At 50.3% G+C, this 17,097-nt stretch overlaps 1 protein-coding gene across 1 annotated transcript in view; it reads right to left on the bottom strand.

The window, feature by feature from the left end:
• The window catches only part of Plxdc1 (plexin domain containing 1), a 61,443-nt gene that overhangs the window by 43,714 nt on the left and 632 nt on the right, over window positions 1-17,097 (bottom strand). Inside the window, exon 2 of the mRNA XM_048785739.1 lies at window positions 8,344-8,516. Within this exon, the coding sequence (XP_048641696.1) occupies window positions 8,344-8,516 (173 nt within the window). The remainder of the gene's footprint in view (window positions 1-8,343; window positions 8,517-17,097) is intronic.

Below are 17,097 nucleotides of genomic sequence, written 5' to 3'. Positions count from 1 at the left end.
GAAATGTGGTCCCCAGTGTGACAATGTTGAGAGTGGGGTGATTAGGTCCTTAGAAGGGATTAATGCTCCTCTTATTAATTATCCGTTAACACAGAGGGGGGCCTTCTGAAGTGAGGCTGTCCCTCTTGTTTTCTCTCTTTTACACACAGCTGCTGGCCCTTCTGTTTTGTTCTGTTCTTTTTTTGGGGGGGAGGGCGGGGGGGTGTACTGGGGATTGAACCCAGGGTACTTAACCACTGAGCCACATCCCCAGCCCCTTTTATTTTTTATTTTGAGACAAGGTCTCAATGAGTTGCTTAGAGCCTTGCAAAGTTGCTCAGGCTGGCTTGAAACTCACAAACCTCCTGCCTCAGCCTCCTGAGCCACAGGGATTACAGGTACATGCTACCGTTCCCAGCTGCCCTTCTATGATGCAGCACCATGACGCCCTCACCAGATGTGGCCACCTGCTCTTAGACTTTCAGCCTCCAAACTTGTACTCAAAGAATATGCTTTTTGGCACTATTCACAATAGCCAAAGGTGGAAACAGCCCAAATGTCCATCAATAAGTGAACTGATAAACAAATTACGGCATAGCCACACAATGGAATATTATTCAGTCATAAAATGGATGAACTTCAAAAACATTATGCTAAGAGAAAGAAACCAGACACAAAAGGTCTGGACATATATTGTAAGATTCCATTCATATACCATATACACAGGTATTATTTATTTGAACATTGGGAATTTTACTTCAACAAATGAATTTTGGCAAATATGGACATTCAGATAGACAAATCTTAGAATACAGATTGGCAGTTGCCAGGGCAGGATGTGGGAGGAGAAAACTGTTTAATGGACCCAGGATTCCTTTTGGGGTGACGAAAATATTTTGGAACCAGATGAAGAGGGTGTCTGCACATTTTGTATGTATTAAAGACCACCAGCTTGTTCATTTCAAAAGGGCTAATTTTAAGCCGGATGCAGTGGCACATGCTAACATCCCAGCACTGGGGAGGCTGAGGCAGGAAGATCGCTTGGGCCCATGTGTTCAAAGCCAGATAGAACAACACAGAGAGACTCTGTCTCAAAATAAAATATAAATTTTTTTAACATAAATCTCACTTCAACAGAAAAGAAAGAGAAAGAAAGGAAGGACCTCAAGGAAAATGGAAAAGAGTCAACAAGAGGGACCTGAGGGAAGACATAGCCCAGGGCTGGGGTGGGGAGTGGGTGGGAGTTGGGGGGAACCCACCTGGACTGAGAGCCATCTTGAGCCTTGCATTTTGTTCTTGAGTCTCAGTCCAGGAGATCAGCATTGGCCACTCCTATTTGGGAAGCTGGGAGCTGGCAAGGGCTCACGAGAGTCCCAAGGCCACGCAGCTGGTATGTGTCAGGACCAAGATCCAGGGCCAGGACTGACGGGCTCTTTCCACAGCACTGGAGGCAGGATGGCTGGACTCCCTTTCTTCTCACAAAACCTCTTATCTTGTCTCTCCAAAGTATAGCTCGTGACTTTTCCCTCCCTCCACCTGCCATGCACATTCTCAGAGGTCTCCTGTCCTTGTCCCCCTCATTCCTTGCCCTGAGCACACTGGAATGAGGGAGCATTACTTGCTCTCTGCGGGCCTGTCTGCCCTCCTTCCCAGGCTCTGCCATCAGTCGGGGTGCTCGGAGGGGTCCTGGAGGCCTTCCACAGGGAACTGCCTTTTTTGGAAGTTTTACGGAAACCAAGCAGGCACCACGCCTATTTGTCTGTCTCCCTGCCCACTGTCCTGGAATGACAGGGTGCCCGCCTCACCATTGGCCCCTCTGCATTCCAGGCCTGCCATCAGGATGCAGGAGCTCAGAAGTTTTGCCTGAGCCAGAGAGGAGACAGAATTTCTGGAAGCTGGGCCAGGGGAATATTGGGGTGAGAGGAGGAAATCTCCTCATTATAGTGTGAAAGTGGGGGGACGCTTGGTTCCTCCTAAAGCCTGGTCCCAGACATGAACCATGGAACCAAGAAAGCCTGGAACCAAGAAAGGACGTGGAAATGCTGGGTTGGAAGAGAAACTTCATCCAAGGCCTCCTTTCTTCTCTGCCAATCTCTTGAGGAATAAGAGAGAACATCAGAGTCTCTAACTTCACAATGGCTTCCCCAACTACTAAAAAAAAAAATCCCGGGGTTCCCAGAGGCTCAAATTGGTCTAGGTGGAAAATCCTGAATTTCCTGAATCTGGACAAGAATCCTATTTCTGCTGGGATGTGGTGTAGAGGAGAGGAAAACGTAGGGAGGAGATGGCCCGACCAGGGTCCTCAGAGCCGCCAGCTTATCCTGAAGATAGAGTGCAGCCTGGACGCCTCCAGGCCTCCAAAGCAAGAGGTTCTGAGTTGGAAGAAGCTTCGTGGGGAGGTGGCCAGGCAGGAGTGCTGGGCAGAGTGGCCGAGCAGGGGTCACTGGGACAGAGGAGCCAAAACAGCAGCTCACAGCCAGGAGGGTATTCTGAGGTGCCCCTGGGTGGGTGTAGGGAAGGTAGATTGGATTTGGAATGTCCCCCAAAGGCTCATGTGTTGAAGGCCTGGTCTCCAACGCAGCAGTGTTCAGAGGTGAGGCCTTTGGGAAGTGGTGGAATCATAAGGGCTCTACCCTCGTCCATGGATATAGCTGAATGGACTACTGGGAGGAGGTAGGATCTAGTGAAAGTCAGTATCCCTGATCCCTTCTTCTCTCTCTCTTCTGCTTCCTGACTACCATGAGGTAAGCAGCTTTTGCCATGACGTTCTGCCTTACTACAGCCCTAGAGTAATAAAGCCAGCCAATCACAAACTAAAATCTCTGAAACTGTAAGCCAAAATGAATCTTTGCTCCTCTACACTATTTTTCTCAGGTATCTTGTCACAGCGATGAAAAACTGACTACACATGAGGCAAAGGGAATGGCAGCCCCTTCAGATGACCCCAGAGCAAAAGTACCTAGAGCCAGGTTGCTGCGGCACAAACCAAGCTGGGAGACAGATGGTCAGTGGAAGTGTTTTCCTGTTGAAACCCAAGAAAACTTTGGAAAAGACCAAGGCGAACTTGTTATGATATTCACTTCCCACACCCTGGCCTTGTGTTTCCCATCCTTTGCCACCAAGCCATGATGTAAAGCAGATTTCCTTAGGCCCCAGGGCAGCTGAGCTCCTAGAGATTCATGAGGAGCAGGGGTCTCTGGAAGCCTTCACTGGGCTCCACTGAGGCCAAGGTGCCTGTTCCCCAGGTTGGGGTGAGGACTGGCTTTGCTGCGGGATCACAAGCATCCTCAGTTGAACACTGCTCTGGGCAAGGCCTAAGGGCTCATAGTAGACTAAGGAATGAATGCAGGTCCCCTGGGGGCCCTGGCACAGGGCCACCCAGTCACACAAACTTTCTTATATATAAACACCAATGTTCTCTTATGGTCTTGATGAAAAATCCAAGAGTCAGTAGAGCTGAGGTCCTTAGAAGCCAGAATCCAATAGTCCACCCCAGGGACCACTCTTCTCTTCAACAACCATGGTTTTGGAGACCTCTGGGGATGGAGAAGTCCAATCCCTCCTTCCTTTGTTCCCTTAGAGGACCACCTGCCCTGGGCCAGGCAATGACCATGGTGATAGAACAGCTCAAGGTGCTTATGTTAGGGGGTGGGGAAGACAACCAGTACAAACAAATCAGTAGATAATTCAGCACAGGAGGTTAGCAGTGACGTGGAGGAAAATGAATTCTTTTTTTTTTTTTGGCCCCAGTTGCAGCCCTGAAGCCATTAGAAAACAGTCACACTGGGCAGGGGGTGCAGCTCAGGGGTAGAGTGCTGGCCTTGTATGCATGGGCAAGGCCCTGGGCTCAAGGAAATAAAGAAAGAAGGGGGAAGGGAGGAAAAAGAGAGAAAAGAAGAAAACAGCCACATCTTGCTAGAGCCTTCTCTATAGCCAGCTAAGTGCCCCAAATATTTTCTTTTTTTAATATTTATTTTTAAGTTTAGGTAGACACAATATCTTTATTTTACATTTATGTGGTGCTGAGGATCGAACCCAGTGCCTCGTGCATGCTAGGCGAGCGCTCTACCACTGAGCCACAATCCCAGGCCCCACAAGTACTTTCTGCCATTCCTTCTAGGACAGGGGTTCAAGTCTCTTCACCATCTTGTCCACCTCCTGGACCCCTCTGGTTTCTAGAAAACTACCTGAAAGGGGACACAAGCCCCTCAGCTGGGGCCCAGCCAAGAAATAGCCTACAGGATCCCCAGAGCCCTGGCCCTGGCCCCCAGGTCTCCATGGGTTTCCGTTAATACAGCTGCTGCCCACCTCTGTCCTTGGTAGCCACTCCATACCCCTGAATCACCCCAGCCACAGGCACTGAGCAGCCCCAAGTCTTCCCTCAGGAACTTTCTGAACCGCCTCTCTCCCAACTACCTCTACCCCTAAGTGCCAGGGTTTATATTTATCCAGGTAGTTTCATCTGGCTTGAGGTTTCCTGACATGAGTCAGAACTCTCTTCCAGACAAATTACCTCTCAAAGTCTGATCCTTCATCTCTCAGGCAAAACAGGGGACAATGAGAAAGGCCAAGGAAGAGTCTTCTCCTAGGTGGCCTTGCTCTTCTGTGTGGACTCTTGATGTGTGGCTGCGGGAGGGTCACGAAACCCTGGAGGGGTGAAAGTTGCCTGCTCAAGTACAGCCACATGGCTCTTGAGAAAGCCCCATGTTCTGGCCATCCATCTGTCAACTAGTTGGTTTGAAATCTTACAGATTGAACTTTCTGGTCCTTAGATGATCATGAGAATCACATGGGAAACTTTTTTTTTTTTTTTAATGAAAAATTTTTTTATTTATATATGACAGGGGAAACATTTTATTTTATTTTTTGCAGTGCCAGAGGTTGAACCCAGAGCCTCACACATGGTAGGCAAGGACTCTCTATCACTGAGCCACATCTCCAGCCCCACATGGGGAACTTGCAAAGAAACAAATTGCCAGGCTCCGTTCTGTCCAGGGTGGAGCCCAAGAATGTGTGTTGTTTTGTTTTTTAAGCCCTGGCATTATTGACTCCATACTGGCTCCTAAAGGAACCACTGCCTTTTTTGAACACCAACTGGGGAGTCCTTCCAGAAAGCTGCATCTCTGGGACTCTCTTCTGGAAGGTCCTCTTTGCACACCGAGACATATGTAGACCTTCTGACCATCGTGTCTGACCTTGAACAGATATCAGTAATTTACCCAAAGACCCAACAAAGCTGTAGGGTAGAGAATGAGGGGTCAGAAGTCCCCACCTCAGGGACCACTTCTGGCCTGGCTGTTGGTTTCAGAGTTCCACCATACCTGACCTGCTCCTTGGTTCTACAGGACCTAGAGGACAGGGCAGAATGGGAAGTGAATGGGGATGTGTCCTCGAGGGCCGGTACGGGGGTAAGATAAGTGAGGTGCAATATTCAAGGTGGTGCCAGAAAGCTGGGGAATCAAGAAAAGAAACATTTTAATATGATATTTTAAAAATCAAAATTACTGACAAAAACTGATGATACCTTGATGAGCACAATATCAAAATTTTAAATAAAGATAGGATCAGTGGTGGTGTGAAGCCATCTGAGAGGCCAAGATAGAAGGAAAAACCAGTAATAGAAACAATACGGAGAACAGAAAAAAAAATTCATAACTTTTTAAATATTCTCAGAGATGATATTTCATCCATGACATAAGAACAAGAAGCTTTCTTAAGAGAAAATTATCCGAAAATAATAGAGCTCTTAGAAATTAAAACTATGATGTAGGGAATAAAAACAATACTTTATAAAAATAAGGATGAAAACAATCCCCCGAACATGAAACAATAATAATAACAATCAAACTAACCAATAAACAACAACAACAAAATGCAAAGGAGATAATAGAAGACAGAAGAAAATTCAAGAATGACATCCAGAAACTGATGTCTAGGAAAAAAAGAGAATATGGGCGGGAAAAACTATCAAAGAAAGAAAGCAGAAAAGAAATTTCCAGAACTGAGGAATGTAAGTCTCCAGATTGAAACAGTCTACCAATGTCCAGTGTGGTGAAGGAAAGAGCCAAAGTGGGCAGCCCCGGCACTTTCAGAAGACTGGGGTTATGGGGACACCCTGAAAGTTTCCCAAGGTCAATACAAAGATCAGGAACAAGAATGACACCAAACCTGTCCACAGTGACATCAGAAGCAAGAAGACAATGGTGAGATGCTGTCACACTTGAGACAGAAAATTATTTTTTTTTAAGAGAGAGAGAGAGAGAGAATTTTAATATTTATTTTTTAGTTTTCGGCGGACACAACATCTTTATTGTATGTGGTGCTGAAGATTGAACCCAGGCCGCATGCATGCCAGGCGAGCGCGCTACTGCTTGAGCCACATCCCCAGCCCCAGAAAACTATTTTTAATCTAGAAGTCTATGTTCAGTAGAACCATCGATCAAACGAGAGCACAGAATAAGGCATTTTCAGACCTGCAAGTTCTCAAGAGAATTTCTTCCCTCCTGTGCAACCTCTCTTTTGTTTAGTTTAGGAAACTAAATAGCCAAGAGGGTGAAGCAGGAAAGAGAAGACACAAGGTCAAGGAAATTCCCAACAGGGAATCTGACACAGGACACAGACAAATGAGAAGGAGGCCCGGGGATGGTAACTGGGGGGCAAGTGAACAGCTCGTCCAGGTCAGAACAGACGCCTGGAAAGAGGTTTCTAGGAGGCAAAAAAAAAAAAAGAACTGACAGGTTTGGCCACACGGAGAATTATATTTGAAGTCAAAGGATAATGTGTAAGAAGACACCAGAGGTAAGCATGGGAAACCAAGGGCGCGGGACATAGCAGGGTCCCAGGAAGAATGAAAATTGTACAGGAAAAGGACATGACCCTGCTTGGATCAGGTGTGAACAGGATTCAAATGATAATAACAAGACAGGATTGAACAAAAAGATTCAGAGAGGGAGCACAGCAATGCTGGGGGATGGGGGGAATATGAAAGCCAAATCTTCATCCACCATGAAAGGCAGCCCAGGGACCTAACACTGACCTACCCAGAGGGGCAGTACAAGCAAAGTCTTTGCAAAGACAGAGGTGGACGCCTGTAGGACAGCTGGCAAGGCACCTGCTGAGGACGGTGGGCAGTGTGGTCTGTGGTGGGGGCTGGTGGGGCTGCTCTGTTTGTTTTAGGTTTCTAGCACTGTTTTCCTTCTTTCTTTTGAACAGGGGTCTCGTGCTGCCCAGGCCAGCCCTGAACTCTTGGGCTCAAATGATACTCCTGCCTCCTAGTTGAACTTTTTTACTATCTGCAGGTTTTTCTTTAAGAAAATTGTTTTTAAAACATAAAATAAAGAAGCATATGCTGAGAACTGCATCTACTTGATGATTTATTTATTTATTCATTTATTGGTACTGAGGATTGAATCAGGGATGCTTACTCACTGAGCCACATCCCCAGCCCTTTTTACTTTTTATTTTGAGACAAAAGTCTTGCTAAATTGCTTGGGGCCTTGCTAAATTGCTGAGTGCTGGCCTTGAACTTTCGCTCCTCCTGCCTCAGCCTCCTGAGTTGCTAGGATTACAGACTTACACCACAACTTCTCATTTCAGTTTTTCTGTATCCTGAGCCTCCAGACCCTCTTCGCTGCCTGGGCACACTCATGCTCTCACCCTCACACTTATCATAGACACATAAACACTAGACACACGATCATGTACATAATACTCAAAGCCCCTCAGACACACATGCAAACACACACCCACTGACACACACATTCCCAGAAAATAGCGATTCTAGATTTGCTGGAGGAAAGAGATGCTTAGTCTTCCAGAGAGCTGTGAGGAGGGCTTGCTCCCTGGCCCCTCCTCATCAGGTTCTGTCCTGGAACTGTAGCCTAACTGCTTTCTCTCCAGCCCACGGCAGTGTGTCCCACCCTTAGGTTGAACAGACTGTGTCTCTGCAGCCATGAACCTTTGAGGGCACCACTATCTGTAGATGGGGCAGAAATGGGGGTGGGAAGGACTTGAACTGAAAGCTGAGATGTAACTATTAATACCACCTTCGGCTTTTTCTGCCCTAGGTTATGGAAGAATCCTGTGTCAGGAACCCTGTTACTAGGCTGTGCATCTGGAGCAAGTCACTTTACCTCCCTGGGTCCTAGAGGAGGTAAGCAGACTATCAAGCTCTGAGATGCTGGGATGTTAGGACCCGTCTGGGCTCTGCTTCCATCCCCACCCCACCCCCATCCCTCCGTCTCCACTCCAATCTCCAGGGCTGATCCTGGTGATATGTGTGCTGCTTGTCGGATCAGTGCATGTGGGGCATCTGGAGAGACCCCACGGACACTTCCCTCCCATTCCACGTTCATCAGCACTCACCACCACCCTGGTCCTGTTATCCGGCAGTGTGTCGATAGCCAGGGTGCCCCCACCCAAGTCCTGGCTCAGCTGGGTCCTGTTCGGCTCCGACACCTGCCTTTCTCGCACTCTCTGATTCCAGCCCTGTGTGGTCCCTTTGGCAGCCCATCCAGAGCCTCGGCCTTCATTGTGACCTGGGGAAGATGCAGGAAATTGAGTGTTAGCAGGGCAGGGTACAAATCCGAGGGAGACCAACCCGCTTCTGCAGAGGCCTCAATGCCACGCCATCATTGACTCTGTGGATGCTTGAGTACCCAACATGTCCTGAGAGCCATGTGCCCAGTTCCATTTCAAGCAGCTCGTGCACACACTGCTCTGAACCTTCGTATTAATGCTCCACAGTAAATACAGTGCACTCCATTGTGCAGACAGGAATCAGAGGCTCAGAGGCTGCAGGTCACACGGGGGATTAGACATGGAAATAAGTTTCAAACCCAAGTTGATCTGCCTCCATCGGGTGACTATTCTCCACCTCAGCTCACACTGGAATCACCTACGGAGTTTTTAAACCTCCAGATGTCTGGGTCCTACCCCAGAGGTCTGATGTGTCCCGGGCATTAGGTCTCTTAAGACCTGCAGGTGAAATTTAGACAATTAGGGGAAATTTAGAGAAGTCCTGGTCTTAAAGGATTCTGCAACAAGCTGGGCATAGTGACATATGCCTATAATCCCAGCGGCTCAGGAGGCTGAGGTAGGAGGATCACAAGTTCAAGGTCACCTCTGCAACTTTGTGAGACCCTGACTGAAAAGAGAAAAATAAAAGGGCGGGGGATATACCTCAGTGGTTCAGTGGTAGAATACCCCTGGGTTCAATCCCCAGTACCAGGGGGAAAAAAAAAGAAGAAGAGAAAAGACAACCTCTGCGAAAAGGGTGAGAACCACTTCTCTGAAATATAAACCAGGTCCTTATCTATCTGCCAAAATTGCTACATAATCCTATCTTCCAGGGGACTAGAAGCCAGAGAGCAGAGACCTTCCAGTTCAGGGTTTCCCAAATTTGGTACTATTGATATCTTGGACTGGATAATTCTTTTTTTTTCTTTTAATTTTTAAAATTATAGTGAAATACACGTAAGAATTACCACTGTAAGTGTACCATCACCTCTATCCATCCCCATAATGCTTTTCATCTTGTAAAACTGAAACTCCGGGCCCCTCCTCCCCTGTCCCCAGTCTCAGGCAAGCCCCCTACTCCAGTCTGTCACTCCTATTTTGACTGCTCCCAGTATCTCATGTTGAGGCAGGAAGGTGGGTCTCCCACAGGCAGATAGGATCAGAGCCTTTGGAGGACAGGAGGGAAGGGAACACGGGTCTGAAAGACACCTGCGACCTGCTGCTCCCTGCCAGCCCTAACCACAGTGCCTCCTTCTGAGGTGGGGTGCTTGTTCCTGTTCCCCACAGCTGCAGCCCCAGCAGCCCTTCCTTGCTTGCCCCTCCCTTCACCCCTAGCACACCCATACCGAAATGCCTTCTCCTTCCAAAACCACTCGAGACCCATCCTCTTAATTATGTAAATAAGGATTGAAATTATGCACTTCTGATTGGCTGATGAAACTCAGAGCTTAGAGAGCTTGATTGGTTCATGCTGCATCCCTCACCCCACTGATCATCTACACGGGGGCCTCAGACACACCTTTAAAAACCCCCAAGGCAACAGATACCTCCTGCCCACCCCCTCAGGGAGCTAGGCTTTCTTTCTATTACACAAATAAATCCAGTTACTTTGATCTCACCCTCACATCCGTGGATTTCATTCCTCAAATTTGTGGGATAAAGAACCTGACTGCCTAGATTCAGTGTTAGAATATAAGTGGATTCCTAAGTATTTGTCTTTCTGTGTTCAGCTTATTTTACTTAGCACAATGTCTTCTAGTTCCTTCCGTGTTGTAGCATGTAACAGGAAAAATACACACACACACACACACACTCACACACACACACACACACTGGGGATTGAACCCAGGGGTGGTTAACCACTGAGCCATATCCCTAGCCCTTTGAAAAATGTTTTATTTTGAGATAGGCTCTTGCTAAATTACTTAGGGTCTTGCTAAATTGCTGAGGCTGGCCTTGAACTTTTTAAAAATATTTTTAGTTGTAGATGGACACAATACCTTTATTTTGTTTATTTAGTTTTATGTGGTGCTGGGGATCAAACCCAGGGCCTCATACATGCTAGGCAAGCACTCTACCACTGAGCTTCAACCCCAGCCCCTGGACTCAAACTTTTGATCCTCCTGCCTCAGCCTCCCAAGCCACTGGGATTACAGGTGTGTGCCACCACACCTGGTGATTTTTCTTTTACAGTGCTGAATAATATCCCATGCATATGCATATACCATATTTTGCCTCTTCATTCTCTGTCAATGGACAGTTGGGTAGTTCGCATGTTTTAGCTATCGTGAGTAATGCTCCTGTGATCATAGGTGTGTAGACATCTTTGAGATGCTGTTTTCAACTCTTTTGCATATATATCCAGAATTAGGATTGCTGAATCAGATAGTAATTCTATTTTAATTTTTGGAGAATCCCCCCTACAGTTTTCCATTGCTGAACTGTTCTGTATTCTCACCAAAAGCGTACAAGGTTTTTATTCTCTCCACAGCCTCACCAAGTCTTGCTATTCTCTGCTTTGATTTTGGTTTGTGGTAGCAGCCATTCTGATGGGTGTAGTTTTGATTTCCATTTCTCTAACGATTAGTGAAGTTAAGCATCTTTTTATGTCCTTACTGGCTATTTGTATATCTTCTTTGGAGAAATGGAGAAATGTCTATTTAGTCTTTTCCCCTTTTTTGGGCGGTGGGTACCGGAGATTGAACTCAGGGGCACTCGACCACTGAGCCTCATCTCCAGCCCTATTTTCTATTTTATTTAGAGACAGGGTCTCACTGAGTTGTTTAGCGTCTGGCTTTGAACTCAGGAGCTTCCTGCCTCAGCCTCCAGAGCTGCTGAGATTACAGGCGTGCGCCACCATGCCCAGCTTTGTCCATTTTAAATTGAGTTGTTTTGAGTTGTTGGTGGGACTGGATAATTCTTTGGGGTGGGAGGGCCTTTTCTGTACTTCGAGGGTACTTAGCAGCATCTTTGGCCTCTATCTGCTAGGTGTTAGTAGGACCTTCCCATGCCCCTAAGCTACGACAACTGAAAATGTCTCCCAACCTTGCAAACATCTCATAGGAAACAAAATCACCCCTCCTTCTCCCCAGTGAGAACTGCGTCTTCAGCTTCACGCTCCCTTCAAACACCCAGGCAAGTCACTATCCCGTCAAACAAGGGGCTTAGATACCATCCAGAACGGGGAACAGGTTTCACCTCAAATGCCCTCTCCAACTGATTAGTGACAACCAGGAGCCCTCTAATTGAGAAGAATTCTGAGGCCTCATTTGTGTTTAGCAGGAAAGATTGTCACCATCAATTAGACACGTCAGCCACGGGCACAGGATTAGCAAGTGGCCGCGCTCAGGCAGCACGTTCCAAGACTCCATGTTCTCTCCAATTCCCTCTAGGTTGTTAAATTAATCCTAAATGACACCAAAAGCATCTTTTCCCATTTCAGAGAGATTGTACCCCCTGAGCTGTGCCTCATATTGTTATTCCAATTATCACACCTACCCTGGGTAAGACTCAGACTATCAGACAGATGGATAGGACATTCTGCACGTGTGACCTTCATCTACCTCAGGCCCTCTCTGGGTCAGATGCCCTCCTCCTCCTCTACCTCACCCACTCCACCTCCCAGAACTCCCTGTGGCAGGACTAGGCTCCTATCTCCCTGGGAGACCTGAATCCCCGGGACTCTCTCCACATTCCTCAAACACTACCTTGCAAACAGTAAGTGCTCAATCACTGCCCTCTCAAGGACACGATGCTGCAGGAGGCAGGAGGCAGCAATGGCAGATTTGAGACAGGCTTGGCCAACACTAGGCCTGGGGCTGGGGCCAGGACACTGCTGTGGGGCTCTGGTTTGTCATTAGACATTTTATCCAATTAAGTCATTCTTGGCTATGGTGCTTGCTGGACCCTTGCCGGGCCCCTCTCACTTCTCTCTCCCTAATCACAACCAGATGCTCCTGGAGAATGTGCGGAGAGGGGCAGTCCCAGGACCCTTCCCTGGATGCCCTCGGGCTGTCTACAGATGCCCGGAGGGCAGCTGCCCACCTCCCCTGGGCCAAGCATTTGACCCCGAGGGCGGGGCCCACAGCTGTCTCAGAGAAGGAACTATTTGTGCCGGGCTGCACAGCCAGCCGGGCTCCTCGGGCTCCTCCAGTCCTACTGCAAGCAGCCCTGGGGCCTGGCAGGAGCCAGACTAGAAAGGAGCATGGACAGAACAAGTGGAGGAGCTCGGCCAGCTCAGAGGGGGATGCCAAAGACTCGCAGCTGTCATCAACCTGGGACTGCACCAGAGGGAGGGCGCTGGATGGCGGAGGCCTGAGGCCTGGGCAGAGGGAGGGATGGGGAGCCCCACAGAGTGGACAGGGAGGAGACTCGGGGTGTGCCTCTCCTCCCACAGGCTGTGGTGCCTTGGACTTGTCACTTTACCTCTGTAGGTTGCAGCTTCCCCATTGTTAGACGAGGGTGACAAAGGTGCCCAAGGCCCAGGCTGCCAGGAGCCATCAGGAGAGCAACAGGAAGTGGGGCTGGAGGTCAGGCTCAAGGGCACATGGTCCATGCCAGACAGCCAGGAGCCTGTCCTGCTCTGGCCTGGCCCCAGGGTCCCCCCCCAGCCAGACCATATCTGCCTCCCTTCCTCCTCCCAGTGGGCTTAACTCAGGAGAGGAGCCAAAGCAGGGGCCCACGTACCTGTGGACACACCCACGAAGACTGGCCTGAACCCCTGCCTTTCCCCGCCAGGTGCTCACACACGTGTGGCAAATCTGCCTGGCCCTTGGGTGCGCCTGGTTCCACCTTCTGCCTCCCCAGTACCCATTCCATGCCCATGTGTGTGAGAGTCCCACCATGTGCAATGGCAAGAAGCTTTTGGAACACATGCGTTCCCTCACCCATTCATTCACTTGTGGCCCGGGGAAGTGTACAGTCTAAGGGGACATCATGATAACAGTAGTCATCACGCTGTAGCTAATGGAAACTTCTCCTCCCCCTGCACCATCCTCGGGCTCTGAACACATTAACTCGTTTAATCCCCCACCAACTCCATGAGATAGGTACTAGTTTTAGATCCATCTCATAAGTGGGGAAACCAAGTCACAAAGGTCCTAAGGATCCTCCCAAGGTCCCACAACCAGTCTGTGGCAGGATTTGAAGCAGGCAGGCTGGCTCCAGAATCTGCTCAGAACCACATGAAACCTAATAAGAAGCGACCAGCAACTCCCTGGCTGTTCCCCAGAGTGCAAGGGCAGCCCCAGGACAAGACTGGCACCTGGGCTGGGTTCCTAAAGGTCCCACCCTGGGTGCCATTGGGTCTACCTTGGGAGGTGCCCTGGGGGACCACATCCCCTGGAACACAGGGGTGTGGTCTGGGGGTACTGCCTCTACACCAATACCCCCCAGCAATACCTGGCTCCAGGGTTCGGGGCTCAAGCTGACTCCAGGAGGCCAGGTTAGACCACCCAGAACCTGGGCCAAACCACGCTCAGCCCACCCATCACCTAAGCTTGCCATTGCAGCCCCAGGGCCACCACACAGTCCAGGCCACCATGACTCTACCCTTTGCGCCCTACAGCCAGTCTCCCACACTCTAGCTAGAACAAATGGTCAAGAGGACAAACTCAGTTCCCTCTAGTGCATCCCCGTCTCCGTGTCTCTCGGGCAGATTTGAGGCCTTTTGTGACTGGGTCGCTGCACGCCCCACCTCCCCCAGGCAGGAGCCCTCCTGCTCTGACCACAGGGATCCACAGGGCCATTTTCTCAACCATGCTACTCCATGAATAAGCCTTTCTCCTGCTAAGTCCCTGCTCTCTCCTCAAGTCTTCCAAGATGTTACTTCTTCTCCCAGCACCTCTTCCCCCCACCCCAGCTGCCAGATGCACCATCCCAGCTGGGATCCTGGTACATCACGACACTCAGTGCCTGTGACAGGTGCCAGGTGCCTGGCAGAACACATGCTCCGTGAGCAGACGGAGACAATGGGATGGGAGAGGCAGCACCTGGGATGCCCTGAGTACCTGAGGTTCACAGGATGGAGGAGACCCACCCTTTCCCTGGGACACAGACTCACTGAACACCGCACTGTCATACCACAGCAGTCAGCAAGTAAAGGCTGGGATTCAGACAAGCTCGAGGCCGACCCTGACTGTGACACTGGACAAATTTACTAAATCTAAGGTTCGGTTTCCACATCTGTAAGATGGGCACTGTGCCAGGTGCTGGGCAGGTCACAGTGAACAGGCAGACACATTCGCAGCGCCCACAGGTCCTCTGTGGGGAGGGGCCCCTGGAGCTGACTGAGACCCTGCTGAGGAGCCGCTGAGGGGCAGCATCCTGGAAGGGGCTGGACCTGGGGAGGACAGGAGATGCGCGGGTGGGGGAGGGGCTGCTGGCTACGGTGGGAAGTCTGACTTTAGTTTGCTCAAAGTCCCCAGTGGGTAGGGGAAAAAAAAGTCCCCAGTGGGCAGGAAGGAAGCTGGAAGCAGATCATGGCCAAACAGGTTACTAGGGACAGCATGGGCCAACCTCCATTCTAGAGAAAGGAGGCTCAGAGAAAGGAGGAAGTCATTGGGGTCGTGGGACTGTGCTGGGCCTGGCCTCCCGCATACTAGCTGCAGCTGCCTGTCCCTCCCACACTGTTGTAGGCTCCTCTGGTTCCAACTGAGGCCAGACCCTCAGTGCCCACAGCCACACTGTGCACCCCAAAGCCATCTTCCTTTCAGTCCGTCTGCTTGTCTGCCTGTGTTGGCCTCTTAGTCTCCCCTGCTGCCTGGCTACACCTCTGGTCACTGATCTCTCCTGCTGCAGCTGTCACAGCAGATCTAGTGCCAAGGCTCCACCAAAGTAGCCACAGCGAGGGCTCCCACCAGCCCAGAGACCCCAGAGCCTGGGGCTGGCTGCCTGGTCCCCTTGGGGTTCTGCTCCTGGCTGCCCCTGCAGGGGACACTAGTGCTCCATTGAGAGGATCTCTTAAATACAGCCCCTGCCTCTCTTCAGGCCCTGCCTCCTGCACTGGGAGTCAACAGTGGCTCCCTCCAGCTTCTTGGGTCTAACCCTAATCTCTCCTGCTGCAGTAAAGTGCACTTTGTCAGCTGAATCTGTCAAAGTCCAGAAGACAGGGCGTCCTCTCCTTCGAGAAGTAATTCAAGTCTCTGCTGCCCCTCCTCCTGGCCTCCCCATTGTCTCCCATCCCAACCCAATTTTGAAGAGATGGTACTCAGCCAGGCCTGCATCTGGCCACCCCTATCACCCAACTAACTCCATGGTCCTCACAACCCAGGCAGAGGTTCCGATCCAATTTATCAACCTGGTCACACCCTCAGTTCAGAAGACTGTGCCAGGCAGGGGCTGCAAAGGACCTCAGAAATTAACCTGTCTAATCCCTTCCTGTTTATAATATACGTACGTGTGTATGTATATGTCACCTATATACATCCAAGAAGGAAAGGTGGGGGGGGAATAAAGAGAAAAAAGACCCCTCATAATCCCACAACCAAGAGTCAAGGATTTTGTCAACTACCTCACTTTATAAGTGCAGAAATAGGCCCAGAGGGAGAAAGTAATTCACCCAAAGCCACACAGCAAGTGACACAATAGGACTAGAAACTAAATCTCTGGTCATGCCCTGTGCGGTTCTGCACCCCCAGCCTCTGGACACTTCTCTTCCACTGCACCCCCTCATCACCCCCCAGCCACCTCCACCATACCCTTCTCTAAAGGAATCCAGTGTCACCTACATACGGGGTCCATGAAGTCAAGAATACTGTCACTGACACTTCTGTGCCTGATGCTTGTGCGGCCCTGAGGCACAGCCACCAAAACACAGCATCCCCCTGGACATTGTCCTCCATCACTAAACCAGTATGGCATAGATCTCTTCTTGGTTTTCTCTGCCAAGGGGCTTGGCTGCAAAATGACCCCTGTCCTCAACCCCAGAGAAAGTGTGGGTGCATGAGGAGAAGGGAGAGCATAAATTATACGTTGAAAGATGGGCCTCCTTTATAACAGGAGGGATTCAAAGTAGAGCTCAGAAAGAACTTCCAGGTGGGAGAAATGATCTGGGGAAACTGGTATAGGGGAAAGGGAATGTGCAAACGGGAGCCCCGTCCCCTATCTAGAACCAGGGCAGCTGAGAGCCAAAGGCGACCAGGGAGTGACAGGGGGACTCTTCAGGCTGGGGGTTGGAGGAGAGACAAGTAGAGTCTCCCTGGGCCCCCGCCTCTCGACTGGTTCCAAACAGGTAGGAAAAAAGAAGTGAGGCCGCCGCTGCCTTTGCCCAGGGAGAGCCTGGGTCCCCTCCCGCTGGCGGCTCCCGCCCGGCCGCCTACCGCGACTCGGCCGGGGTCAGCCGGGAGGAGGCGGAGAAGGGAGAGGAGCCTCGTCGGCCCCCTCCGCAGAAGCCAGCCTCGCCCGGAGTGACAGGGGCCCCTCGGAACTCCCTCACTGTCCCCTTTGGGGCCACAGTTCACTGCCTCCCAGAGTCGCCCCTCCTGGGGTCCCTGGGGCGTCGTCCAGGAGGACAGCGGAGGTCCGGCATCGCTGTCCAGCGCCCCGCCCTCCCTCAAGCCCTCGGTGTTGGGCCGGCGGGGTCCCGTCCACCTGCCCCAGCCG

Source organism: Marmota marmota, unplaced genomic scaffold, assembly GCF_001458135.2.
Source record: "Marmota marmota marmota unplaced genomic scaffold, marMar, whole genome shotgun sequence".
NCBI classification, from domain to species: Eukaryota; Metazoa; Chordata; class Mammalia; order Rodentia; family Sciuridae; genus Marmota; species Marmota marmota.
Note: the sequence above shows the minus strand (reverse complement) of the source record. Positions and strands in the feature narration are given on the sequence as shown.